The sequence below is a fragment of the Notolepis coatsorum genome, assembly GCF_963971535.1.
Source record: "Notolepis coatsorum genome assembly, chromosome: 2".
NCBI lineage: Eukaryota > Metazoa > Chordata > Actinopteri > Aulopiformes > Paralepididae > Notolepis > Notolepis coatsorum.
In genome coordinates this window covers 17,593,608-17,620,207 of record NC_140166.1, presented here as the reverse complement: position 1 = coordinate 17,620,207, position 26,600 = coordinate 17,593,608, and the positions used below count along the sequence as shown (strand labels likewise).

The window sequence follows — 26,600 nt, the reverse complement described above, 5'->3', positions numbered from 1 at the left end:
CAACCCATCCACCCAACCAAACAATCAATCAATCAATCAATCAATCAATCATCAAACCAACCAACCAACGCTAGTATTGTACAGGTGTCAGTCACTTGAGTATTCTACAGGTGTGTCAGTTACTGTACCTGTCTCTTGACTGATTCCAGGTTTTCCTGATGTTGTTCTAGAAGATTCTCTGCCTGACAGACTGAACGCAGAACACACTCCTTCTGTTCCACATCCCTTAGTCTGGACACACACACACACACACACACACACACACACACACACACACACACACACACACACACACACACACACACACACACACACACACACACACACACACGCACACACACCTGTTAGTAACTGTGTGTGTTTATAGTATAGTAGTATCTGTTAGTAACTGTGTGTTTTTATAGTATAGTAGTATCTGTTAGTAACTGTGTGTGTTTATAGTATAGTAGTAGTACCTGTTAGTAACTGTGTGTTTTTAGAGTATAGTAGTACCTGTTAGTAACTGTGTGTGTTTATAGTATAGTAGTAGTACCTGTTAGTAACTGTGTGTTTTTATAGTATAGTAGTACCTGTTAGTAACTGTGTGTTTTTATAGTATAGTAGTAGTACCTGTTAGTAACTGTGTGTGTTTATAGTATAGTAGTAGTACCTGTTAGTAACTGTGTGTGTTTATAGTATAGTAGTAGTATCTGTTAGTAACTGTGTGTTTTATAGTATAGTAGTACCTGTTAGTAACTGTGTGTGTTTATAGTATAGTAGTAGTACCTGTTAGTAATGTGTGTTTTTATAGTATAGTAGTAGTACCTGTTAGTAACTGTGTGTGTTTATAGTATAGTAGTAGTATCTGTTAGTAACTGTCTGTGTTTATAGTATAGTAGTAGTACCTGTTAGTAACTGTGTGTGTTTATAGTATAGTAGTAGTACCTGTTAGTAACTGTGTGTGTTTATAGTATAGTAGTAGTACCTGTTAGTAACTGTGTGTTTTTATAGTATAGTAGTAGTATCTGTTAGTAACTGTGTGTTTTTATAGTATAGTAGTAGTATCTGTTAGTAACTGTGTGTGTTTATAGTATAGTAATAGTACCTGTTAGTAACTGTGTGTGTTTATAGTATAGTAGTAGTATCTGTTAGTAACTGTGTGTGTTTGTAGTATAGTAGTACCTGTTAGTAACTGTGTGTGTTTATAGTATAGTAGTAGTACCTGTTAGTAACTGTGTGTTTTTATAGTATAGTAGTAGTACCTGTTAGTAACTGTGTGTGTTTATAGTATAGTAGTAGTATCTGTTAGTAACTGTCTGTGTTTATAGTATAGTAGTAGTACCTGTTAGTAACTGTGTGTGTTTATAGTATAGTAGTAGTACCTGTTAGTAACTGTGTGTGTTTATAGTATAGTAGTAGTACCTGTTAGTAACTGTGTGTTTTTATAGTATAGTAGTAGTATCTGTTAGTAACTGTGTGTGTTTATAGTATAGTAGTAGTACCTGTTAGTAACTGTGTGTGTTTATAGTATAGTAGTAGTATCTGTTAGTAACTGTGTGTTTATAGTATAGTAGTAGTACCTGTTAGTAACTGTGTGTTTTTATAGTATAGTAGTAGTACCTGTTAGTAACTGTGTGTGTTTATAGTATAGTAGTAGTACCTGTTAGTAACTGTGTGTGTTTATAGTATAGTAGTAGTATCTGTTAGTAACTGTGTGTGTTTATAGTATAGTAGTAGTATCTGTTAGTAACTGTCTGTGTTTATAGTATAGTAGTAGTACCTGTTAGTAACTGTGTGTGTTTATAGTATAGTAGTAGTACCTGTTAGTAACTGTGTGTGTTTATAGTATAGTAGTAGTACCTGTTAGTAACTGTGTGTTTTTATAGTATAGTAGTAGTATCTGTTAGTAACTGTGTGTTTTTATAGTATAGTAGTAGTATCTGTTAGTAACTGTGTGTGTTTATAGTATAGTAATAGTACCTGTTAGTAACTGTGTGTGTTTATAGTATAGTAGTAGTATCTGTTAGTAACTGTGTGTGTTTGTAGTATAGTAGTACCTGTTAGTAACTGTGTGTGTTTATAGTATAGTAGTAGTACCTGTTAGTAACTGTGTGTTTTTATAGTATAGTAGTAGTACCTGTTAGTAACTGTGTGTGTTTATAGTATAGTAGTAGTATCTGTTAGTAACTGTCTGTGTTTATAGTATAGTAGTAGTACCTGTTAGTAACTGTGTGTGTTTATAGTATAGTAGTAGTACCTGTTAGTAACTGTGTGTGTTTATAGTATAGTAGTAGTACCTGTTAGTAACTGTGTGTTTTTATAGTATAGTAGTAGTATCTGTTAGTAACTGTGTGTGTTTATAGTATAGTAGTAGTACCTGTTAGTAACTGTGTGTGTTTATAGTATAGTAGTAGTATCTGTTAGTAACTGTGTGTTTATAGTATAGTAGTAGTACCTGTTAGTAACTGTGTGTGTTTATAGTATAGTAGTAGTACCTGTTAGTAACTGTGTGTGTTTATAGTATAGTAGTAGTACCTGTTAGTAACTGTGTGTGTTTATAGTATAGTAGTAGTACCTGTTAGTAACTGTGTGTTTTTATAGTATAGTAGTAGTACCTGTTAGTAACTGTGTGTGTTTATAGTATAGTAGTAGTATCTGTTAGTAACTGTCTGTGTTTATAGTATAGTAGTAGTACCTGTTAGTAACTGTGTGTGTTTATAGTATAGTAGTAGTACCTGTTAGTAACTGTGTGTGTTTATAGTATAGTAGTAGTACCTGTTAGTAACTGTGTGTTTTTATAGTATAGTAGTAGTATCTGTTAGTAACTGTGTGTGTTTATAGTATAGTAGTAGTACCTGTTAGTAACTGTGTGTGTTTATAGTATAGTAGTAGTATCTGTTAGTAACTGTGTGTTTATAGTATAGTAGTAGTACCTGTTAGTAACTGTGTGTTTTTATAGTATAGTAGTAGTACCTGTTAGTAACTGTGTGTGTTTATAGTATAGTAGTAGTACCTGTTAGTAACTGTGTGTGTTTATAGTATAGTAGTAGTACCTGTTAGTAACTGTGTGTGTTTATAGTATAGTAGTACCTGTTAGTAACTGTGTGTTTTTATAGTATAGTAGTAGTATCTGTTAGTAACTGTGTGTGTGTTTATAGTATAGTAGTAGTACCTGTTAGTAACTGTGTGTGTTTATAGTATAGTAGTAGTATCTGTTAGTAACTGTGTGTGTTTATAGTATAGTAGTAGTACCTGTTAGTAACTGTGTGTTTTTATAGTATAGTAGTAGTACCTGTTAGTAACTGTGTGTGTTTATAGTATAGTAGTAGTACCTGTTAGTAACTGTGTGTGTTTATAGTATAGTAGTAGTACCTGTTAGTAACTGTGTGTTTTTATAGTATAGTAGTAGTACCTGTTAGTAACTGTGTGTTTTTATAGTATCGTAGTAGTACCTGTTAGTAACTGTGTGTGTTTATAGTATAGTAGTAGTACCTGTTAGTAACTGTGTGTGTTTATAGTATAGTAGTAGTATCTGTTAGTAACTTTGTGTGTTTATAGTATAGTAGTAGTATCTGTTAGTAACTGTGTGTGTTTATAGTATAGTAGTAGTACCTGTTAGTAACTGTGTGTGTTTATAGTATAGTAGTAGTACCTGTTAGTAATTGTGTGTTTTTATAGTATAGTAGTAGTATCTGTTAGTAACTGTGTGTGTTTATAGTATAGTAGTAGTATCTGTTAGTAACTGTGTTTATAGTATAGTAGTAGTACCTGTTAGTAACTGTGTGTGTTTATAGTATAGTAGGCCTGTCCCCGACTAAGGATTTGTATAGTCGACTTTGATTGGCCAAAATTTGGCGATAGTCGACTGGTAGTCGACTACCCCCCTGAATGAATTTTTCTTTTGGGGGGATCATTCCATTTGGGCTGTGGGGGTGCTTAATGTCTGAAGAAGTCTACTGAAGGCTTCTCGTCCTCTGCGAAAGCATGCAATTGGTCCACTGATGGATACATCTTGATTTGTCTAGTGTGTGAAATCCTCTTTCAGTGCCTCTGTGCCTGTTTTCTTAGGCAGTTAGCCTTGCTGGTATGTGCGCCATTAGCGCTAGCCACGCTTCTAGGCCTCTTTGCTTTTGGAAAGAATGATTTTTTTTGTGCATTCGACTAAGAGGTTGGCAGTCAACTACGGCTCCTTTCGATCGATTAGTCGACTAGTCGAGGTCAGCCCTACCTGTTAGCAACTGTGTGTGTTTTCTTGAGGAGATCCTGGTACTCCTGATCTCTGCTCCTCAACACCTTCTCCACCTCCCTCAGAGTCTTCTTCTCCTCCTCTCTACTCCTCCTCACTTCCTCCAACTCCTCCTCCAGGGCCCTGGGAGAATGTACACACACACAAACACACACACACAGGATTGGGCCATGCTGGCTTATACTTAAGGTCATGTAAAGCTCAGATTTGCTAAAAAAGAACACAAAAAAGAGAAACAAACATTCTGTGCTCCACAAACTTGTTCTCCCATTCATTGTCAATGGAGCAGCTCCAGACTTTATACCTGATGACATCACACGTTTGATTCTGACATCTCAGGGTTTCTGGCTTTCAGAGAGAGTAGCCCATGTTTACAAATATATATTTTTTTATCCACTTTTTCTCCTTATTTTTTATTTTTCTCCCATCCCAATTTTGCCTCGCCAATTCTCCCTTCAATTCTCCCCTCCCCTGTCTTGAACATTTCTAGACTATGCCTCCCACTGGTTGGCTGCAGTGAGGACCAAGCCTTGCATCACGTGTCCCCTCCGGTACATGAGGAGGCAGCTGTCGCATCTTTTCACCTGAACAGCGCGATCTCTCAGTGGCGAGGAGTAACGCGTGGGAGGCTCATGCTGGCCCCGATACTTCCTGATTCTGCTGTACAGGCACACCAACCAACCTGTAGGAGTCGCTGTCCACAACGTCCAATCCCCACCCACCGGTTTTCCCACCGTCTAATACTGCCAATTGTATTAGTATGAACGACCGGCCAAGCCGGTAGCAACGCAGAGAGCTGGGCTCGATACCAGCATTTCCTGCGTTGGTGGCGAGCGCCTTGCCCACTGCGCCACTCAGCCGCCCCCCATGTTTACAAATATTGACTGAACTTTCCTAGGCCATGGAAAGAACATATTGGATTTCTTAATTGCATGGTATTCCCCTTTAATAGCACATGGTCTTGTCTGACGGAGTTCTCTCTGGTGTGGTGGAGGCTGATGGAGGTTACTGTTTACCTCAGCTGTCGTTTGGCCTCCAGTAGACAGGAGGCGCTGTCCTGAGCCCTGCACTCCATCTCCTCCACCTCTGACTGAGTGGAGGAGAAACGCTGCTGGGCTGCATTGGCCTGGACACACACAGTACATATTATATATACAGTGTAACTGAGGGGTTACAAAACCCTGACTGTATTAAAGATTGTGATAGATTAAACCACTGCTAGTTATGTACTTTAATTACTGGCCAGACAGTACATCAAATATAGATGGTGAACACCCACAAGAACACGGCATTGACAAAGAAATAGTATTTGAGGGTAATTTATTATTATTAGGCAACGTTAGGTTACAGAATGAGAATTAGGGTCGCGCTTGTATGGCGAAGAATATACGTAAAGTCAGTCAATAGCATGAGTCACTAAGAATAGCAGGAATCCTACGATGGGTCTAAGTTGACACCACCTGTCGTATAGTAGCAACTAGATAGGGCAACACTGGTACCGCCTGGAGACAATGGGTTCCCTCCGGGGGTGTAAGGCCTGGAGGGTAGAGGAATGTTCGGGTACTCCGTCTGATTCAATGAGGAATAAAGAGACTCCAGGTACAGGAGTCGGTCCTTGTAAATCCCTTGATCAGCAGCAAGTAATAATTGTAATCCAAATGCTCGACAGCATTGATGACAGCTAGCCAGCCTCCGTCCACGAGGCCGGCCCGAGTTGTAATCCTCACGAGGTTGAATCCCAAACGATAGTGGAAATCAACGATGCTCTTCTCCGGGTACCACGTTCCAAATCAATATAATCCAACCAGTAATGGTTCTGCAATCGCCGACGTCGATTCTCCTGTGTACATGTCCAACGGTTCTCCGCCTAGGACTCCCCGGGTGTGGGCGACGTATTTAGGCCACACACCCTGGTTAAGTACACTAGCTAAAGACACGACGAACCGCTGGGTAATGCTACACACGAACAAACTGTGGCCGCACGATATACAATAAATGAACGACTATTCACTTCACATTAGATTAAGTCGAACTCAACGTTACTTCATTAAACTCTGACACTTTTACCATTCTATTCGCACGCGGTTCTCAATGCTCTGTTAGACGCAAGGTTGCTCACTTCACTGCACGTTGACTCGTGGTGAAGGTGGGTAAGGTACTGAACGAAGACACAAAGCTAAGCACGGTGTGCGCACCTTGCGCTGTATTTATACTTAAGTAAATATCTAGTCCCAACCTCAGTCCTTGTCTGGTATCACTACGCTGACTCCGGGCATGTTCCGACATGCCTGCACTTGTCTTTGAACCTGCCGTTGGGGGCTTGCGCGCTGGCGCCTGGGGGCGCTGTCCAATAGGAGAGCGAATATTACTCTGGTTTGAACGCAGGTAAAGGGATATTCCGTGTATATATATAAATAATATACAAAGTATATCAAACAATAAAGGTAGATTCTCAGTTTAATCTGGCCCTTCACAACAGCCGCCTCCTAATTAGTCCGCACCTAATTAGTTAAAGGGAGACAGATTAATAGTCCAGTCAACTGCTCAATGTCTGTTGTGGGGAGTAGGGCAATCTACAAAGTCAGTGGGTCATGATCGTCATCAGGGGAGTCAGGGAGCCTCGGCAACTCTATCAGCCTCGCCACGGGTCGGGTGTGACAGTGAGGCAGGTCGGCCATCCTGGGTATACTGGGCTGTGCTCGCCACTTGCAACAGTTTAGACGAGTCCGCTGGAAGCGACGTACTGCTTCTCTTCCGTTCAGTATCCAATAGCGACGTCGGATCTCAGCGAAGACTCTCTCTGCCCCAGCGTGGTGCACATCCTCGTCGTATTTCTTTATGATGAGCTCAGTGACCTTGTGTCGGCTGTTGAGGACTATAGGAAACTTGACGTCATCCGTTAAGTCCGGGGCCCGTCTCAGACGACCACCCACCCTGATGAGGCCATGGGTGTCGCGCTCAGGGGCCAAGTGGAGCAGTCTGCTGTCTGACGGGATTGGCTTTGTTCCCTGCAGGCAGTCTAGCTCGTCGGGGAACGAGTCTCTTTGGGCTCGCTGTAGCAGAAGGAGTTCTGCCTCTGCGTAGTTCGATGCGTTAATGCCGGTAGTGGGGGGGACCTCAGGGTGGTGCCACAGGAATGTCTTTAGCTGCGCACTCTCAAAGGTGAGGCAGTCGTCTATGTTAGGGTCAGTGGGGACTGGGGTGTGCGTCAACCCACAGAACATAGATTTCTTGATCTCTGCCTCCTCTTGACTAGCCTCCCGAGGGGTGGGGGTAGGCCACTCTTCCTCCGGGAGCTTGAGGAACTCAGGACCGTCACTGTAGATATTGTGACGTGTGAGGTCATCTAGGGACATCCCCCGTGTGATGACATCGGCTGGGTTCTGTTTCGTGTCCACGTACCTCCAGCACGCTGATCCTACTAGGTCTTGAATCTCTGTGATTCTGACTCCCACGAAGACCTTGTATCTACAAGAATCGGACTGGATCCATGTGAGTACGGTCATGGAGTCTGACCACAAGATTGTTCTTTGCACCGGGATGGTGAGTTCACGTTGGATTAACGTGGCGAGTTGCGCGCCTACCAGAGCTGCGCAGAGCTCTAGACGCGGGATCGATTGTTGCTTGCGGGGGGCTATCCTTGAGCGAGCCAGGATGAAGGCTGTGTGTATTTCTCCTCCCTCCTCTCGGGCCCGCAAGTAAGCCACCGAACCGTAGGCTACTTCCGAGGCGTCGCTGAAGACGTGCAGGTCCCTCTGGCACGTCTCCAGCCGCACTGTGGGTGGGAAGTAGCTTCGGCGTATGTTCACATTTTGGAGCGAGCTGAGTTCTCTCTCCCACTCTCTCCAGGTGGAAGCTAGGTGGTCGGGTATGGGGTCGTCCCAGCCCTGTTCCTTGTCCCACAGCTCTCGTACAATCATTTTCGCCCGAGTGGTGTAAGGTAGGATACACCCCAGCGGGTCGTACTGACTTGCGAGTGTTCTGTATACGCTCCGTCTGGTGGTCGGTAGAGGGGTCGACCTTCCCTGCTCCGTGGTCAGGGGTGTGTATTTGTAATGGAGCGAGTCTGTTTTGAAGCGCCAGACTAGGCCCAATGTCATTTCCTGTGCTTCACCTGGGGTGGTCGCCATCCAGGTCTCGCTGCTTGCTGCCTTTGTCTCTGGGGAGAGGCTGCGAAGTACTTGAGGGTCACTGCAGGCCCACTGCCGGAGATCAAAGCCGCCTTTGATCAGTGAGGCGCGGAGCTTGAGCAGGAGGGCTTCGGCTTCTTCTGGCGTCGAGACGCTTTGCAGACAGTTGTCCACGTAGAAACTCCTCTCTACGCTTTGTCTGACCTCCTCGTCGGCTTCAGGGTCTTCTGTCACATGTTTTTGCAGTGCGAACGTAGCACAGCATGGGCTGCATGTGGTTCCGAAGGGGAGGACCTCCCATTGGTAGATGGATGGTTGCTCATCTTTGATCCTCTCTCTCCATAGGAACCGCAGCAAGGGCTTGTCCTCCTCCACTAGTCGCACCTGCAGGAACATCCCTTTGATGTCGCCGCTGATGGCCACCTTGTCTTGGCGGAAACGTAGTAGTACGCCGAGGAGAGAGGGGCCGAGTGTCGGGCCGGGCAAGAGTTCTTTATTCAGATTCTGTAGTCCGATCTGGTAGCTGCAGTTGAATACAATGCGATCCTTGCCGTTGTGGTGGACCTTGTGGTGGGGCACGTACCAAGATTCGATCGTCTGGTCGGCCTCTTGAATGTCAATTTTCTTTATGTGTCCCGCTGTGATCAGCTTGTCGATCTCAGCGCGGTACACAGTGGCTTGAGTGGGGTCTTTGGCTAGACGCCGCTCGGTGTTCAGTAGATACTACTGCAACGCACTGCTAGCTGGCCTCCCGGCCACTGCCACCAAGCCTCTTCAACTCATTCAAAACGCAGCGGCCCGCCTGATATCAAACCTACCAAAGTCGGCCCATGTCACCCCACAACTCACAGCTGATAGAGTTGTACCCTTCTTGCTGTCTTGTCGTACAGAACTTGTAAGTCGCTTTGGATAAAAGCGTCAGCTAAATGACTAAATGTAAATGTAAATGTAGATATCGCTCTGTCGCTTCTTTTGAGGCGTGGAGGGTGGGCATACCCTCTCGCCTCAAGAGTGGAGTTGCGTATCTCATCACTCCATTGACCTCGACTCTCTTTGTCTTCTGCTCGAGGAGGGCTATGGCATAAGTGTCTTCCTTTGAGCGAACGAGTTTCTTTTCATTCTTAAAGGGCATCGCGTCTAGTGTCCATAGCCTCTCGACGTGCTGTAAGAGGGTAGTGTCTTCTTCGTTTATCCTCGTGTAGAGACAGCGATTGGCTGTCGGTCGGTTGGAAGACCCGGAGAGGGGGCCTTGTAGTGTCCAACCCAGGCGGGTCTCGACCGCTGCTGGACAGCCTCTGGGCCCGATGTGGACCCGGTCCGTTGGGACGATGAGGTGTGCGTGGTCGGATCCTATGAGCAGGGTCGGGGTGGCGTCGTCGATGAGCGGTATAGGTAGTTGACGTAGGTGCACGTATTTCTCCATCAGCTTTGGGATGGGGTAGGTGTACTGTGACAGGCCTATGTCGTGGCTGGTGAAGGCGTTAGTGATGCTATACTGCTTCTCGGGCTGCCCGACCGCTGCTATCGTGAAGGAGACATTTTCACCCTTTATGGTCTTCAGGTCTCTTCTAATGGTACGGATTGTCATTGTTTCTTCGCTCCCCCGCAGACCCAGCCGGGCTGCGGCGGATGCGAGGAGGAGAGTCTTTTCTGACCCATCGTCTAGGACGGCGTAAGTGTCCATGACCTTGTCCTCGTAGCTTAAGATCACTCGGACCACCTTCAAGAGCACTCGGGAGCTCCCGCTCTTCGCAGGGTCTATGTACATGACGTTCACTCTCGAGCTGCTTGGGGGTACGGGTTTCTTCTTGTTGCTGTCGTGTAGGACCTCCAAGTGGGCGCCGTCGCACTTGCTGCATCTTTTCTTTAGGCGGCACTCAGCTGCCATATGGCTGCGCGCGCAGCGGAAGCAGCGGCGGTTGGCTTTGATCCACTGACTCACCTCGTCAGTGGTCAGCTTCTTGAAGGTGTCACATTGAGACAGCCAATGTTCATTTCCACAGTACTGGCATACAATCTTCCACTTCCCCTTGGTCTGGGGGGTGCGGTGGTTCTTGTGCTGCGGCACTGACTCGGCCTGGTGCATAACTGTCACTGACCGGCGGTTATCGTTGGACCGCCGAGGTCCATCTCTTGGGCTAGATCCACTCCACACGAATGTGTCCAGTCGTAGGCTGCTAACTTCCCTTGCGAGGAAAGCGGCCAGGTCTAGGAGGGATGGCTCTGGGCCATTGGGATCACGGTGGTCTCTCTGCCGCCGAAAACGCTCTTGGCGGGCTGGAGGGAGCTTCTCCAGTATTCGCTCCACATTAGAATTTGCATACAGTTCATATCTCCCCTTCTCCTTTTGGGACCCCAGCATCCCCACGAGGGATTGTACCTTGATAGAGAGGTCATCCAGTGCTCTATTGTCTTTGGCTGGGGGGAGGCGGTCGATATCCCGTATTTCTTGGATCACGTAATCCCATATGCGTCCATAACGCTGGTCGAGGGCCACCAGAGCCGCGGAGTATGGGGTGCTTGAGTTGGAATATGCCAGCGCTATGTTATGCGCTCTGGGCACCTTGAGATGCTTGAGGAGGATGGCATATTTGTACGACTCGTCGGGGACATCGGACATCATAGTCTCCAAACACATGCGTAATTCCGTGTACTGTGCTCTGTCCTCGCGCGTAAAGTCTGGGAACGTCGGTGTGCCAAGGTACGATGCCATGGATGGCTGGTACATTGGTGAGCGTAGGGGAAGAGGCCTCCTGGGCGAGTCTCCTCGTACGTGTGGTCGTGGGTTAGTACTTGGTGGGTACCAGAGGCCGGGTCCCCAGGTGCTGTTCCTCGGTGCTGACTGTACGTCAAACTCACCCGTGAGTTGGGTCGGGGGTTTGTAGTGCAGTGACTCGGGGCTGAAGTCGGGGCTGTACTGGGCCTCCTGGTCCAGAGTACGTTCGTGCTGGTGGGCTCGATATTCCTCCTCTTCCTCTTCTAGGTCCTGGAGTCTTCTAGTTAGTCTCTCGGCGACGTAGGCCGGTTCTTCCCGTTGGCTGGGTCTCGTATGGACCGGTCGGGGAGGGGGCTCGGAGACGTAGACAGGTTCCTCCTGTTGGCCGGGTCCCGGGTCGCTTTGTCGGGTAGGGGAAGGTGCCCTAGACCCTTGTCGTGATGATCTCCGGGAGCTCCGTGCGGAGAGAGGGGGTGTCGCCCTGGCGATCAATTGTTCTATCATCTGCGCCTGCAGCCGGTCGCGCTCTGCTTCGCGCTGTGCATTGGCGGCGGCGCGCTGTGCATTGGCGCGGTCTCGTTCGATGTTCTCTTCCGTCTGAAGGCGCCTCTCCTCCAGTCTTATGCGGTCGTCCTCACTCCTTTGTTGCGCCTGGAGGCGCTCTCGTTCAGTTGCAGAGTGTTCGCGCTCACTAAGGGCTTGCGCTTGGAGTTGCGCGTGAAGGCGCTCTCGTTCCGCTGCAGAGTGTTCGCGCTCGCTTAATTGTTGCGCCTGGAGGCGCTCTCGTTGTTCGCGCTCGCTCATCTGTTGAGGCTGGAGGCGCTCTCGTTCCACGGCAGAGTGTTCGCGCTCACTTAATTGTTGCGCCCGGAGGCGCTCTCGTTCCACGGCAGAGTGTTCGCGCTCACTAAGGGCTTGCGCTTGGAGTTGCGCGTGGAGGCGCTCTCTTTCCGTGGCACAGTGTTCGCGCTCACTAAGCGTCTTTGCTTGAAGCCGGTCGCGCTCACCCTGGAGTCGGTCTCTTTCGGTTGAGGCTGTCAGCGTGGCGATCAAGGCTTGCGCCAGTCTCTGGTCCGCCTCGCTGGGGGATGACACTGACGGAGGTGATCGGGTGCTGACAGGGCTTGTTGGAGATCTGTTCTCCTGGCGCGCTCCGAGGTCTATCTCCTGGGCGCGGTTCTCTTCTCTTGGTTGTGTGTCGGGTTCTATCCCTGGAGCGCGTTCTTTATCCTGGAGCGCTCCGGGGTCTATCCCGGTGACGCTGTCTGGAGGTATAGTCACGTCATGTCCCACCTGGTCCCCCCCGTGAGCTGAGTCAGTTTCGTTTGAACCCACTGGGGTCTCTACTGGCAGGGTCGCCAAGTCGATAGGATTGGACATGCTTAGACTATCCGATTTATCCGTATTTAACGTCTGTTTAGATAAGCTAGGGGGTAGAACGAAAGCGAATTCCTCCAGATATGGAGGTAGCTGACGTTTGCGCTGATATGGAGGTAGCTGACGTTTGCGCTGCGGGCGTTCTAGCTTAGGGGAGCCGCTTGGGGAGTGTTCACCGCTGGCCATGTCAATATTAATATTATATTAAATATTACACTGATACCCTCCGGCTCGAAGGACCAATTGTAACTGAGGGGTTACAAAACCCTGACTGTATTAAAGATTGTGATAGATTAAACCACTGCTAGTTATGTACTTTAATTACTGTTCAGACAGTACATCAAATATAGATGGTGAACACCCACAAGAACACGGCATTGACAAAGAAATAGTATTTGAGGGTAATTTATTATTATTAGGCAACGTTAGGTTACAGAATGAGAATTAGGGTCGCGCTTGTATGGCGAAGAATATACGTAAAGTCAGTCAATAGCATGAGTCACTAAGAATAGCAGGAATCCTACGATGGGTCTAAGTTGACACCACCTGTCGTATAGTAGCTACAGTATAGTAATGCTACACACGAACGAACTGTGGCCGCACGATATACAATAAATGAACGACTATTCACTTCACATTAGATTAAGTCGAACTCAACGTTACTTCATTAAACTCTGACACTTTTACCATTCTATTCGCACGCGGTTCTCAATGCTCTGTTAGACGCAAGGTTGCTCACTTCACTGCACGTTGACTCGTGGTGAAGGTGGGTAAGGTACTGAACGAAGACACGAAGCTAAGCACGGTGTGCGCACCTTGCGCTGTATTTATACTTAAGTGAATATCTAGTCCCAACCTCAGTCCTTGTCTGGTATCACTACGCTGACTCCGGGCATGTTCCTACATGCCTGCACTTGTCTTTGAACCTGCCGTTGGGGGCTTGCACGCTGGCGCCTGGGGGCGCTGTCCAATAGGAGAGCGAATATTACTCTGGTTTGAACGCAGGTAAAGGGATATTCCGTGTATATATAAATAATATACAAAGTATATCAAACAATAAAGGTAGATTCTCAGTTTAATCTGGCCCTTCACAACATACAGTATATGCACATACTGTAGTACATATTATATATACAGTGTATGCATATAGTACATATTATATACAATATATGCACAGGGTACATATTATATGGTATAAGGTATAAACAGGTCTGTGTGTGTATACCTTATATCTAGTAGTGTATAAACAGGCCTGTGTGTATACCTTATATCTAGTAGTGTATAAACAGGCCTGTGTGTATACCTTATCTCTAGTAATAATAATAATAATAATCTTCATTTATATAGCACTTTTCATACACGGAGTGCATCTCAAAGTGCTTAACAGAGACACGTCTTCTTTAAACAAGCCAAAAAAAAAAAAAAAAACATACATAGTAACACAGTAAGTCAAGAAAAAACAAGAATACCATAAGGTCCATAAGCTCAAAATAAATGCATGCATGCATGCAACACTCCCAGACGTACCCCACGCGAAGGTAAGGAAAAACTCACTAAAACCTAACAATAGGAAAAAATGCTCCACAGGCAATGTGGAGGAGAGAAACCTTAGAAGGGCCAATTCAAGGGGGGATCTCCCTTCTTAGATGTCGGTGATATTAGTGTTGCATGTTGCATTAAAAAGAGGCGAACAGCTGGTAAGCATGCACCCATGTGTGTAGTGAAACACAGATGAGTGCATGCGATAGCAACTGAACATTTTGAAAAAATTTATATAGAGCTGATAGTGATAACAACTGAAAATTTTATAAGATTAAAGATAGAACTGTAGTGTATAAACAGGTATGTGTGTATATACCTTATATCTAGTAGAGTATAAACAGGCCTGTGTGTATACCTTATATCTAGTACAGTCAAGTCAAATGTATTTGTATAGCCCAAGATCACAACAATTTGCCTCAACTGGCTTCACAGATCAACAAGTAAACAGGTGTGTGTATACCGTATTTCTAGTAGTGTATAAACAGGTCTGTTTGTGTGTATACCTTATCTCTAGTAGTGTATAAACAGGTCTGTTTGTGTGTACCTATATACCTTATCTCTAGTAGTGTATAAACACGTCTGTTTGTGTGTATACCTTATCTCTAGTAGTGTATAAACAGGTCTGTTTGTGTGTACCTATATACCTTATCTCTAGTAGTGTATAAACAGGTCTGTGTGTATACCTTATCTCTAGTAGTGTATAAACCGGTATGTGTGTATATACATTATCTCTAGTAGTGTATAAACAGGTCTGGTTGTGTGTACCTATATACCTTATCTCTAGTAGTGTATAAACAGGTCTGTGTGTGTATACCTTATCTCTAGTAGTGTATAAACAGGTATGTGTGTATACCTTATCTCTAGTAGTGTATAAACAGGTATGTGTGTATATACCTTATCTCTAGTAGTGTATACACCGGTATGTGTGTATATACCTTATCTCTAGTAGTGTATACACCGGTATGTGTGTATATACCTTATCTCTAGTAGTGTATAAACAGGTCTGGTTGTGTGTACCTATATACCTTATCTCTAGTAGTGTATAAACAGGTCTGGTTGTGTGTACCTATATACCTTATCTCTAGTAGTGTATAAACAGGTCTGTGTGTGTATACCTTATCTCTAGTAGTGTATAAACAGGTCTGTGTGTGTATACCTTATCTCTAGTAGTGTATAAACAGGTCTGTGTGTGTTTACCTTATCTCTAGTAGTGTATAAACAGGTCTGTTTGTGTGTATACCTTATCTCTAGTAGTGTATAAACAGGTCTGTTTGTATACCTTATCTCTAGTAGTGTATAAACAGGTATGTGTGTATATACCTTATCTCTAGTAGTGTATAAACAGGTCTGTTTGTGTATACCTTATCTCTAGTAGTGTATAAACAGGTCTGGTTGTGTGTACCTATATACCTTATCTCTAGTAGTGTATAAACAGGTCTGTGTGTGTATACCTTATCTCTAGTAGTGTATAAACAGGTCTGTGTGTGTATACCTTATCTCTAGTAGTGTATAAACAGGTCTGTGTGTGTATACCTTATCTCTAGTAGTGTATAAACAGGTCTGTGTGTGTTTACCTTATCTCTAGTAGTGTATAAACAGGTCTGTTTGTGTGTATACCTTATCTCTAGTAGTGTATAAACAGGTCTGTTTGTATACCTTATCTCTAGTAGTGTATAAACAGGTATGTGTGTATATACCTTATCTCTAGTAGTGTGTAAACAAGTCTGGGCATCCAGCAGCAGTCTGTCAGCCTCTCTCAGCTCTGATCTCCTCTTCTGCAAAGTCTGTTCTAAACACTCAACCTCACACTGCTGCCCTGCACCCAGCCTACACACACACACACACACACACACACACACACACACACACACACACACACACACACACACACACACACACACACACACACACACATACACACACACACACACACACACCACACACACACACACACACACACACACACACACACACACACACACACACACACATACACACCACACACACACACACACACACACACACACACACATTTGAATACTTTATTTGGTTCCACAAATTATATTACATAAACAGGGAATCAAATGTATCAGGGGCCAGGCAGCACTGAACACTTAAGGGTACACATAGCACCTCCTTCTCCATGTGGCTAAGCTGCCAATAATAGCTGAGACAGAGCAATATTTGGCACACACACACAGTACAGTATAAAGAAATAGAATCCCAACGTCAGCAACTAAAGCTGGTTTTAAATCCGGAAAAAAACTAAAATGATGATTTTTACTAAATGAAAAAAATAAAATTATATCTTGCGGCATATTTTAAGTTTTTCTTTCTTATATTAAAGTATATTTAGTTTTTAAGAATTGTAAAGGATAGGCAAAAATAAGCATGTGCTTCAGCCTATTCCTTTTTTCGGTCATTGAGTTTGGATTTTGTGTGTGAGCTTACTTTGAATATGTACATTTGTGATTTTTTTCTTTTCCTTTTGAAAGTCCACACATGTGTGTTTTTGATTTATCTGTAAACAAAGACCGAAAATAAACTATTCATCATCATCATCATCTTCTTCAAAACAAAAGTGCCTTGTCTTGCCTCTATACACACATCGCAAGGCATTCCAATTCAGATTTTGTCAACTTTTAAATACCTTGGCTTTTTACTTGATGACAGCTTGTCTTTTAAACCACACGTTGAAAGCCTGGTTAAGAAACTAAAAGTGAGGTTGGTTTTCTTTTTCAGAAACAAATCGTGCTTTTCTTTTAATGCAAAAAGGAAACTAGTTGCTGCCACTTTTTTTTACCAGTATTAGATTATGGTGATGTTTTATACATGAATGCCTGCTCCACTTCACTACACATGTTGGACACTGCTTACCATGGTGTATTAAGATTTATTACCGGATATAGATCACTTACCCATCATTGCACTCTGTATGCTAAAGTTAACTGGCCGTCCTTGACTGCCCGTAGACTGCTTCATTGGTACACCTTCATTTATAAAGCAATTATTGGTCAGCTCCCTTTTTACCTCGGTTCATACCTCACCATCACATCAAACCCATTTTACAGCTTACGATCCCAGGACTATTTATATGCCTCAGTACCCAAAACCTGCACAGAGTTTGGGAAAAGGGCCTTCATGTTCTCCGCTCCCTCTGCCTGGAATGGACTTCAAAAAACTTTGAAACTGCAGGCCCTCACTACCATATCTGATTTAAAAGTTCAAATTAAGGGCATTTTAAAGAATGAGATGGGAGAATGTCGATGCTTCACTGCATAATGTGGTGTTATATTTTATATTTTTAACTCTCTCCCTAGCAACCTCCTGCAAAGCCTCACCGTCCCTCCTCTTTATTTTTTTTTTTATTGGTCTTTTTTCCCCCTCCATTTTCCTCCGATTTTCTCCCATCCCAATGTTAGTCGTATGCCAATTCCCAGTCCCTTCCTGATCGCTGCGCACTTACCCCCCACAGTCAGATCATCTGGGAGAGTGGAGGCTACCACGTGCTTCCTCCGACACACGTCCAGCCAATCACCGCTTCTTTTCACCTGGCAGCACGGATTCTCATTGAGAGGGCGTAGCGTGTGGGAGGACCACACTATCCCCCTCACGTCCAATCCGCGCTTAGCAGGCGCCCCGACCGAACTGTAGGAGTCGCTGTTTACAACGACCCGGACCCACGCCGCCAGCTTCTCCCACCCTCTGATACAGCCAATTGTATCAGTGCAGACGGCCAGCCAAGCTGGTGACAACCCCGGAGCTGTGAGCTGGATTCGAACAGGCGAATCGAGCTCACAGCTCCGGGGCTGGTGACGAACGCAATCTCCGCTCGGCCACCTAACCGCCCTCGTCCCTCCTCTTTCTACCTTTTTACCCTACCCTCCAATCTCCCCCAATCCCATTCAATCTTGTTTGCTGCAGCTCAAATGTATTCCCTTGTTGCCCCACTTTGCCTTTTATGTCTCTGTCTGTGTTTTGTGTATTTTTATGTTTGTTTTTGTTTTGCTGCCATTTTGGCCAGGTCTTGCTCGAAAAAGAGATCTTTGATCTCAAGTGACTACCTAGTAAAATAAAGGTTAAATAAAATAGGCAAATTTTAAGTCCCTCATTACCCCAATCAATCAGATTATAGTTCTTTAAATGTGCCTGCTGGCAGTAGGCTTAATGGAATGAATAATGGAATGAGATCTTGCTAGCCAAAATAATTAGTTCAACTGTTTCAGAATAAGTAGATAAAAACTGATACGAACCTAATTGATACGAATTAATAGATACTTATATGAGGATATCTGTACTGTATGCGCTTAGGTATCATGTACTATATAAATACATGGTTCCCAACATTTTGCTCCAGGGCAGTTTGCAGATATCAGGAAGGGGGAAATAAACCCGAAATGAGGCATAGACATAACATTATTTTTCACCATTAGTATTCCATTTATTTTGTATTGTATTTTGTTTACTTCGTAATTATAGAGCTTGGCTAATTTGTATTTTCCTGACATATTGCACCCCTTTTAATTTTTTTACTATCTTTCGTCATTGCATCTGTCTGTATAATTCATATTTAATTTGTTTACCTATAATTGTAGTAACCAGTATAATGTTTTAGCCTGGTATCAGACCCATATCCTATACGAGTATCTGTTTAGCCTGGTATCAGACCTATATCCTATACTAGTATCATGTTTTAGCCTGGTATCTGACCCATATTCTATACCAATATCATGTTTTAACCTGGTATCAGACCCATATTCTATACCAATATCATGTTTTAGCCTGATATCTGACCCATATTCTATACCAATATCATGTTTTAGCCTGATATCAGACCTATATCCTATACCAATATCATCTGTATGTTATAACCTGGTATCAGACCCATATCCTACACCAGTATCAGGCTTTAACCTGGTATCAGACCCATATCCTACACCAGTATCAGGCTTTAACCTGGTATCAGACCCATATCCTACACCAGTATCAGTGCATCCCTAACAGACCATGAACAACATAAAGGTATAATACAGTATGTACCCAGTTATGTGCAGCGATAGACATTATATCAGGTCATTACTGATCCTACCATGTTGACCACAACTCATAACTTTGAAATTCATTTCTATGATGATTCTATGACTAAGTGTGTGTGTTTCTCAGGGTGTGTGTGTTACCTGTGTGTTTCTCAGGGTGTGTATTACCTGTGTGTTTCTCAGGGTGTGTGTGTGTGTTTCTCAGGGTGTGTATTACCTGTGTGTTTCTCAGGGTGTGTGTGTGTGTTTCTCAGGGTGTGTGTGTTACCTGTGTGTGTTCCTCAGGGTGTGTGTGTGTTTCTCAGGGTGTGTGTGTTACCTGTGTGTGTTCCTCAGGGTGTGTGTGTGTTTCTCAGGGTGTGTGTGTTACCTGTGTGTGTTTCTCAGGGTGTGTGTGTTACCTGTGTGTGTTTCTCAGGGTGTGTGGGTGTTACCTGTGTGTGTTTCTCAGGGTGTGTGGGTGTTACCTGTGTGTGTTTCTCAGGGTGTGTTGCAGGTGTTTTATCTTCAGTCTCAGTCTGGTCTCCTCCTCCTGTCTGTCTGCCTGCCTCTGAACACAGTCACACCTGTCTCCCTGCTGCTCCTGACACACAAACAGGTAGAGAGACAGACAGACATGTCGAACCAGGTTTAACCTGTATCCATAACTCAACCTTGTGGAGTCTGATGACCTCAGTTAGAGGCTCTAACTCAACCTTGTGGAGCCTGATGACCTCAGTTAGAGGCTCTAACTCAACCTTGTGGAGCCTGATGACCTCAGTTAGAGGCTCTAACTCAACCTTGTGGAGCCTGATGACCTCAGTTAGAGGCTCTAACTCAACCTTGTGGAGCCTGATGACCTCAGTTAGAGGCTCTAACTCAACCTTGTGGAGCCTGATGATCTCAGTTAGAGGCTCTAACTCAACCTTGTGGAGCCTGATGACCTCAGTTAGAGGCTCTAACTCAACCTTGTGGAGCCTGATGATCTCAGTTAGAGGCTCTAACTCAACCTTGTGGAGTCTGATGATCTCAGTTAGAGGCTCTAACTCAACCTTGTGGAGTCTGATGATCTCAGTTAGAGGCTCTAACTCAACCTTGTGGAGCCTGATGACCTCAGTTAGAGGCTCTAACTCAACCTTGTGGAGCCTGATGATCTCAGTTAGAGGCTCTAACTCAACCTTGTGGAGCCTGATGATCTCAGTTAGAGGCTCTAACTCAACCTTGTGGAGTCTGATGATCTCAGTTAGAGGCTCTAACTCAACCTTGTGGAGCCTGATGACCTCAGTTAGAGGCTCTAACTCAACCTTGTGGAGCCTGATGACCTCAGTTAGAGGCTCTAACTCAACCTTGTGGAGCCTGATGATCTCAGTTAGAGGCTCTAACTCAACCTTGTGGAGTCTGATGATCTCAGTTAGAGGCTCTAACTCAACCTTGTGGAGTCTGATGACCTCAGTTAGAGGCTCTAACTCAACCTTGTGGAGCCTGATGACCTCAGTTAGAGGCTCTAACTCAACCTTGTGGAGCCTGGTGACCTCAGTTAGAGGCTCTAACTCAACCTTGTGGAGCCTGATGACCTCAGTTAGAGGCTCTAACTCAACCTTGTGGAGCCTGATGATCTCAGTTAGAGGCTCTAACTCAACCTTGTGGAGCCTGATGACCTCAGTTAGAGGCTCTAACTCAACCTTGTGGAGTCTGATGACCTCAGTTAGAGGCTCTAACTCAACCCTGTGGAGTCTGATGATCTCAGTTAGAGGCTCTAACTCAACCTTGTGGAGTCTGATGATCTCAGTTAGAGGCTCTAACTCAACCTTGTGGAGCCTGATGATCTCAGTTAGAGGCTCTAACTCAACCTTGTGGAGCCTGATGACCTCAGTTAGAGGCTCTAACTCAACCTTGTGGAGTCTGATGACCTCAGTTAGAGGCTCTAACTCAACCTTGTGGAGCCTGATGATCTCAGTTAGAGGCTCTAACTCAACCTTGTGGAGCCTGATGATCTCAGTTAGAGGCTCTAACTCAACCTTGTGGAGCCTGATGATCTCAGTTAGAGGCTCTAACTCAACCTTGTGGAGCCTGATGACCTCAGTTAGAGGCTCTAACTCAACCTTGTGGAGCCTGATGATCTCAGTTAGAGGCTCTAACTCAACCTTGTGGAGCCTGATGACCTCAGTTAGAGGCTCTAACTCAACCTTGTGGAGCCTGATGATCTCAGTTAGAGGCTCTAACTCAACCTTGTGGAGCCTGATGACCTCAGTTAGAGGCTCTAACTCAACCTTGTGGAGCCTGATGACCTCAGTTAGAGGCTCTAACTCAACCTTGTGGAGCCTGATGACCTCAGTTAGAGGCTCTAACTCAACCTTGTGGAGCCTGATGACCTCAGTTAGAGGCTCTAACTCAACCTTGTGGAGCCTGATGACCTCAGTTAGAGGCTCTAACTCATCTCAGTTAGAGGCTCTAACTCAACCTTGTGGAGCCTGATGACCTCAGTTAGAGGCTCTAACTCAACCTTGTGGAGCCTGATGACCTCAGTTAGAGGCTCTAACTCAACCTTGTGGAGCCTGATGACCTCAGTTAGAGGCTCTAACTCAACCTTGTGGAGCCTGATGACCTCAGTTAGAGGCTCTAACTCAACCTTGTGGAGCCTGATGATCTCAGTTAGAGGCTCTAACTCAACCTTGTGGAGCCTGATGACCTCAGTTAGAGGCTCTAACTCAACCTTGTGGAGCCTGATGATCTCAGTTAGAGGCTCTAACTCAACCTTGTGGAGCCTGATGACCTCAGTTAGAGGCTCTAACTCAACCTTGTGGAGCCTGATGACCTCAGTTAGAGGCTCTAACTCAACCTTGTGGAGCCTGATGACCTCAGTTAGAGGCTCTAACTCAACCTTGTGGAGCCTGATGATCTCAGTTAGAGGCTCTAACTCAACCTTGTGGAGCCTGATGATCTCAGTTAGAGGCTCTAACTCAACCTTGTGGAGCCTGATGACCTCAGTTAGAGGCTCTAACTCAACCTTGTGGAGCCTGATGACCTCAGTTAGAGGCTCTAACTCAACCTTGTGGAGTCTGATGATCTCAGTTAGAGGCTCTAACTCAACCTTGTGGAGCCTGATGACCTCAGTTAGAGGCTCTAACTCAACCTTGTGGAGCCTGATGACCTCAGTTAGAGGCTCTAACTCAACCTTGTGGAGCCTGATGATCTCAGTTAGAGGCTCTAACTCAACCTTGTGGAGCCTGATGACCTCAGTTAGAGGCTCTAACTCAACCTTGTGGAGCCTGATGACCTCAGTTAGAGGCTCTAACTCAACCCTGTGGAGTCTGATGATCTCAGTTAGAGGCTCTAACTCAACCTTGTGGAGTCTGATGATCTCAGTTAGAGGCTCTAACTCAACCTTGTGGAGCCTGATGATCTCAGTTAGAGGCTCTAACTCAACCTTGTGGAGCCTGATGACCTCAGTTAGAGGCTCTAACTCAACCTTGTGGAGTCTGATGACCTCAGTTAGAGGCTCTAACTCAACCTTGTGGAGCCTGATGATCTCAGTTAGAGGCTCTAACTCAACCTTGTGGAGCCTGATGATCTCAGTTAGAGGCTCTAACTCAACCTTGTGGAGCCTGATGATCTCAGTTAGAGGCTCTAACTCAACCTTGTGGAGCCTGATGACCTCAGTTAGAGGCTCTAACTCAACCTTGTGGAGCCTGATGATCTCAGTTAGAGGCTCTAACTCAACCTTGTGGAGCCTGATGACCTCAGTTAGAGGCTCTAACTCAACCTTGTGGAGCCTGATGACCTCAGTTAGAGGCTCTAACTCAACCTTGTGGAGCCTGATGACCTCAGTTAGAGGCTCTAACTCAACCTTGTGGAGCCTGATGACCTCAGTTAGAGGCTCTAACTCAACCTTGTGGAGCCTGATGACCTCAGTTAGAGGCTCTAACTCAACCTTGTGGAGCCTGATGACCTCAGTTAGAGGCTCTAACTCAACCTTGTGGAGCCTGATGATCTCAGTTAGAGGCTCTAACTCAACCTTGTGGAGCCTGATGACCTCAGTTAGAGGCTCTAACTCAACCTTGTGGAGCCTGATGACCTCAGTTAGAGGCTCTAACTCAACCTTGTGGAGCCTGATGATCTCAGTTAGAGGCTCTAACTCAACCTTGTGGAGCCTGATGACCTCAGTTAGAGGCTCTAACTCAACCTTGTGGAGCCTGATGACCTCAGTTAGAGGCTCTAACTCAACCTTGTGGAGCCTGATGATCTCAGTTAGAGGCTCTAACTCAACCTTGTGGAGCCTGATGACCTCAGTTAGAGGCTCTAACTCAACCTTGTGGAGCCTGATGATCTCAGTTAGAGGCTCTAACTCAACCTTGTGGAGCCTGATGACCTCAGTTAGAGGCTCTAACTCAACCTTGTGGAGCCTGATGACCTCAGTTAGAGGCTCTAACTCAACCTTGTGGAGCCTGATGACCTCAGTTAGAGGCTCTAACTCAACCTTGTGGAGCCTGATGATCTCAGTTAGAGGCTCTAACTCAACCTTGTGGAGCCTGATGATCTCAGTTAGAGGCTCTAACTCAACCTTGTGGAGCCTGATGACCTCAGTTAGAGGCTCTAACTCAACCTTGTGGAGCCTGATGACCTCAGTTAGAGGCTCTAACTCAACCTTGTGGAGTCTGATGATCTCAGTTAGAGGCTCTAACTCAACCTTGTGGAGCCTGATGACCTCAGTTAGAGGCTCTAACTCAACCTTGTGGAGTCTGATGACCTCAGTTAGAGGCTCTAACTCAACCTTGTGGAGCCTGATGATCTCAGTTAGAGGCTCTAACTCAACCTTGTGGAGCCTGATGATCTCAGTTAGAGGCTCTAACTCAACCTTGTGGAGCCTGATGATCTCAGTTAGAGGCTCTAACTCAACCTTGTGGAGTCTGATGATCTCAGTTAGAGGCTCTAACTCAACCTTGTGGAGCCTGATGATCTCAGTTAGAGGCTCTAACTCAACCTTGTGGAGCCTGATGATCTCAGTTAGAGGCTCTAACTCAACCTTGTGGAGCCTGATGACCTCAGTTAGAGGCTCTAACTCAACCTTGTGGAGCCTGATGACCTCAGTTAGAGGCTCTAACTCAACCTTGTGGAGTCTGATGATCTCAGTTAGAGGCTCTAACTCAACCTTGTGGAGTCTGATGATCTCAGTTAGAGGCTCTAACTCAACCTTGTGGAGTCTGATGATCTCAGTTAGAGGCTCTAACTCAACCTTGTGGAGCCTGATGACCTCAGTTAGAGGCTCTAACTCAACCTTGTGGAGCCTGATGATCTCAGTTAGAGGCTCTAACTCAACCTTGTGGAGCCTGATGATCTCAGTTAGAGGCTCTAACTCAACCTTGTGGAGCCTGATGACCTCAGTTAGAGGCTCTAACTCAACCTTGTGGAGCCTGATGATCTCAGTTAGAGGCTCTAACTCAACCTTGTGGAGCCTGATGACCTCAGTTAGAGGCTCTAACTCAACCTTGTGGAGCCTGATGACCTCAGTTAGAGGCTCTAACTCAACCTTGTGGAGCCTGATGACCTCAGTTAGAGGCTCTAACTCAACCTTGTGGAGCCTGATGACCTCAGTTAGAGGCTCTAACTCAACCTTGTGGAGCCTGATGATCTCAGTTAGAGGCTCTAACTCAACCTTGTGGAGTCTGATGATCTCAGTTAGAGGCTCTAACTCAACCTTGTGGAGCCTGATGATCTCAGTTAGAGGCTCTAACTCAACCTTGTGGAGTCTGATTTTTTTTTTTTTTTTTTTTTTTTTTGTAATCTTTATTTCGAACATGCAATGAATACAAACAAACAATAACAAAAGCAAAACAACTCAATCTACATGTTCAAAAATGAGTAGGAAGAAGTATACAGAATGAAGATCAGGCTTTATGGTTGTCATGGCACTAAGGATTGTGTATATCAATCCTCTTCTTCTAGGTATGTTATGGTCATTCTTAATCAATTTAGCAGTTTTTTTTGTAGGTTTTTGCCATTTTGATCATCTGTTGTGGTTATTCTATTCAGGACTTGACTACATTGATTACAGGAATCCCTATAAAAATAAATATAATATAATAGAATTGAGTAGAATAGAATAGGCTGCTTTGCCCACCATGTCCCTGTGCTGAGGGATGTTGCAGTGCAGAGCAGCGGCCTCTGGTGGTGGAGAGCCATACAGCAGCCAGGCTGGAGCAGGCAAGGGGCCCTGGTTGTCAGCTAGCTCAGCATTGAGCCCTGGAGCTGGGCCAGGAGATGACAGAGGAGTCCCACCTCCTCTCACACCTCCACTGGAGCTACAGTCTGCTTCACTACCTCCTCCACTGTCCCTCCACTCTGTAGAGGAAATGGAGGAAGAGAAGAGAAAACAAGACAAGACAAGACAAGAGAAGAGAAGAATGTATTGGGAGAAAGAAACAATCAACTTTGGTGTGTGGGTATACCTCTCTCTATCTCTCTCTCTCTCTCTCTCTCTCTCTCTCTCTCTCTCTCTCTCTCTCTCTCTCTCTCTCTCTCTCTCTCTCTCTCTCTCACACACACTGTGTGTGTGTGTGTGTGTGTGTGTGTGTGTGTGTGTGTGTGTGTGTGTGTGTGTGTGTGTGTGTGTGTGTGTGTGTCATACCTGTCTCAGTGTGTGTGTGTGTTGGGGGAAGGTAAACCCAGTATCCTTTTCCAGCAGGAGGTCTTCTGCTATGGCGCCCCCTGTAAGGAGAAGAGGGGAATTGCAACCCCACACCACTGTCCACTGTACCCTGAGAGACTAGACTAGGTGACTGAGGGAGAGAGAGAGAGAGAGAGAGAGAGAGAGAGAGAGAGAGAGAGAGAGAGAGAGAGAGAGAGAGAGAGAGAGAGAGACAGACAGACAGACAGACAGACAGACAGACAGACAGACAGACAGACAGACAGACAGACAGACAGACAGACAGACAGACAGACAGACAGACAGACAGACAGACAGACAGACAGTGAATTTATTAGACTGCTTGTCATTTTTGCATAATTTATTTATTTGGGCTGTCAATAACATGTTCATTTTGGTGGTTCGTTTGAAAAGCTTAATGCATAAAAGAGAATTAACGCAATGTAACGGCAGTGTTCCCATTCTGAAGGACATGACAAACATGACAGGTCCTCTCTGCTCATCAGAACTAGTTTCTACATCACCATTCAAAATCATTGAAGACGATAAGTACTTATGATCACTTTCCAATAACCGTTTTGTCAGGCATTCTTTAATCACCACAGCCCCTACAGAAGACAGACAGACAGACAGACAGAGACAGACAATGACATGTCTCTTACAGGGTGTCCTGGGGGGACGTAGCACCACTGTCCTCTCCTCCTGGTGTCTCTGAGGAGCTCCAGCTCTGTGGTCAGGCTGTGTGTGTGCTGCTGTGCGGTGGCCAGCGCTGCCCTCAGCTCCTCTACTGTGTGTGTGTGCTGCTGTGTGGTGGCCAGCGCTGCCCTCAGCTCCTCTACTGTGTGTGTGTGTTGCTGTGCGGTGGCCAGCGCTGCCCTCAGCTCCTCTACTGTGTGTGTGTGTTGCTGTGCGGTGGCCAGCGCTGCCCTCAACTCCTCTACTGTGTGTGTGT

General features: G+C 45.4%; 1 protein-coding gene across 1 annotated transcript in view; it reads right to left on the bottom strand.

Annotated features, from left to right (window-relative positions):
• The window catches only part of cntrl (centriolin), a gene marked incomplete at its 5' end in the record, with an annotated part of 174,056 nt that overhangs the window by 98,240 nt on the left and 49,216 nt on the right, over positions 1-26,600 (bottom strand). The window contains 8 exons of the mRNA XM_084308086.1: positions 129-231; positions 4,208-4,348; positions 5,242-5,351; positions 15,688-15,817; positions 19,494-19,609; positions 25,124-25,344; positions 25,631-25,781; positions 26,311-26,553. Coding sequence (XP_084164212.1) covers positions 129-231; positions 4,208-4,348; positions 5,242-5,351; positions 15,688-15,817; positions 19,494-19,609; positions 25,124-25,344; positions 25,631-25,781; positions 26,311-26,553 — 1,215 coding nt within the window. The remainder of the gene's footprint in view (positions 1-128; positions 232-4,207; positions 4,349-5,241; positions 5,352-15,687; positions 15,818-19,493; positions 19,610-25,123; positions 25,345-25,630; positions 25,782-26,310; positions 26,554-26,600) is intronic.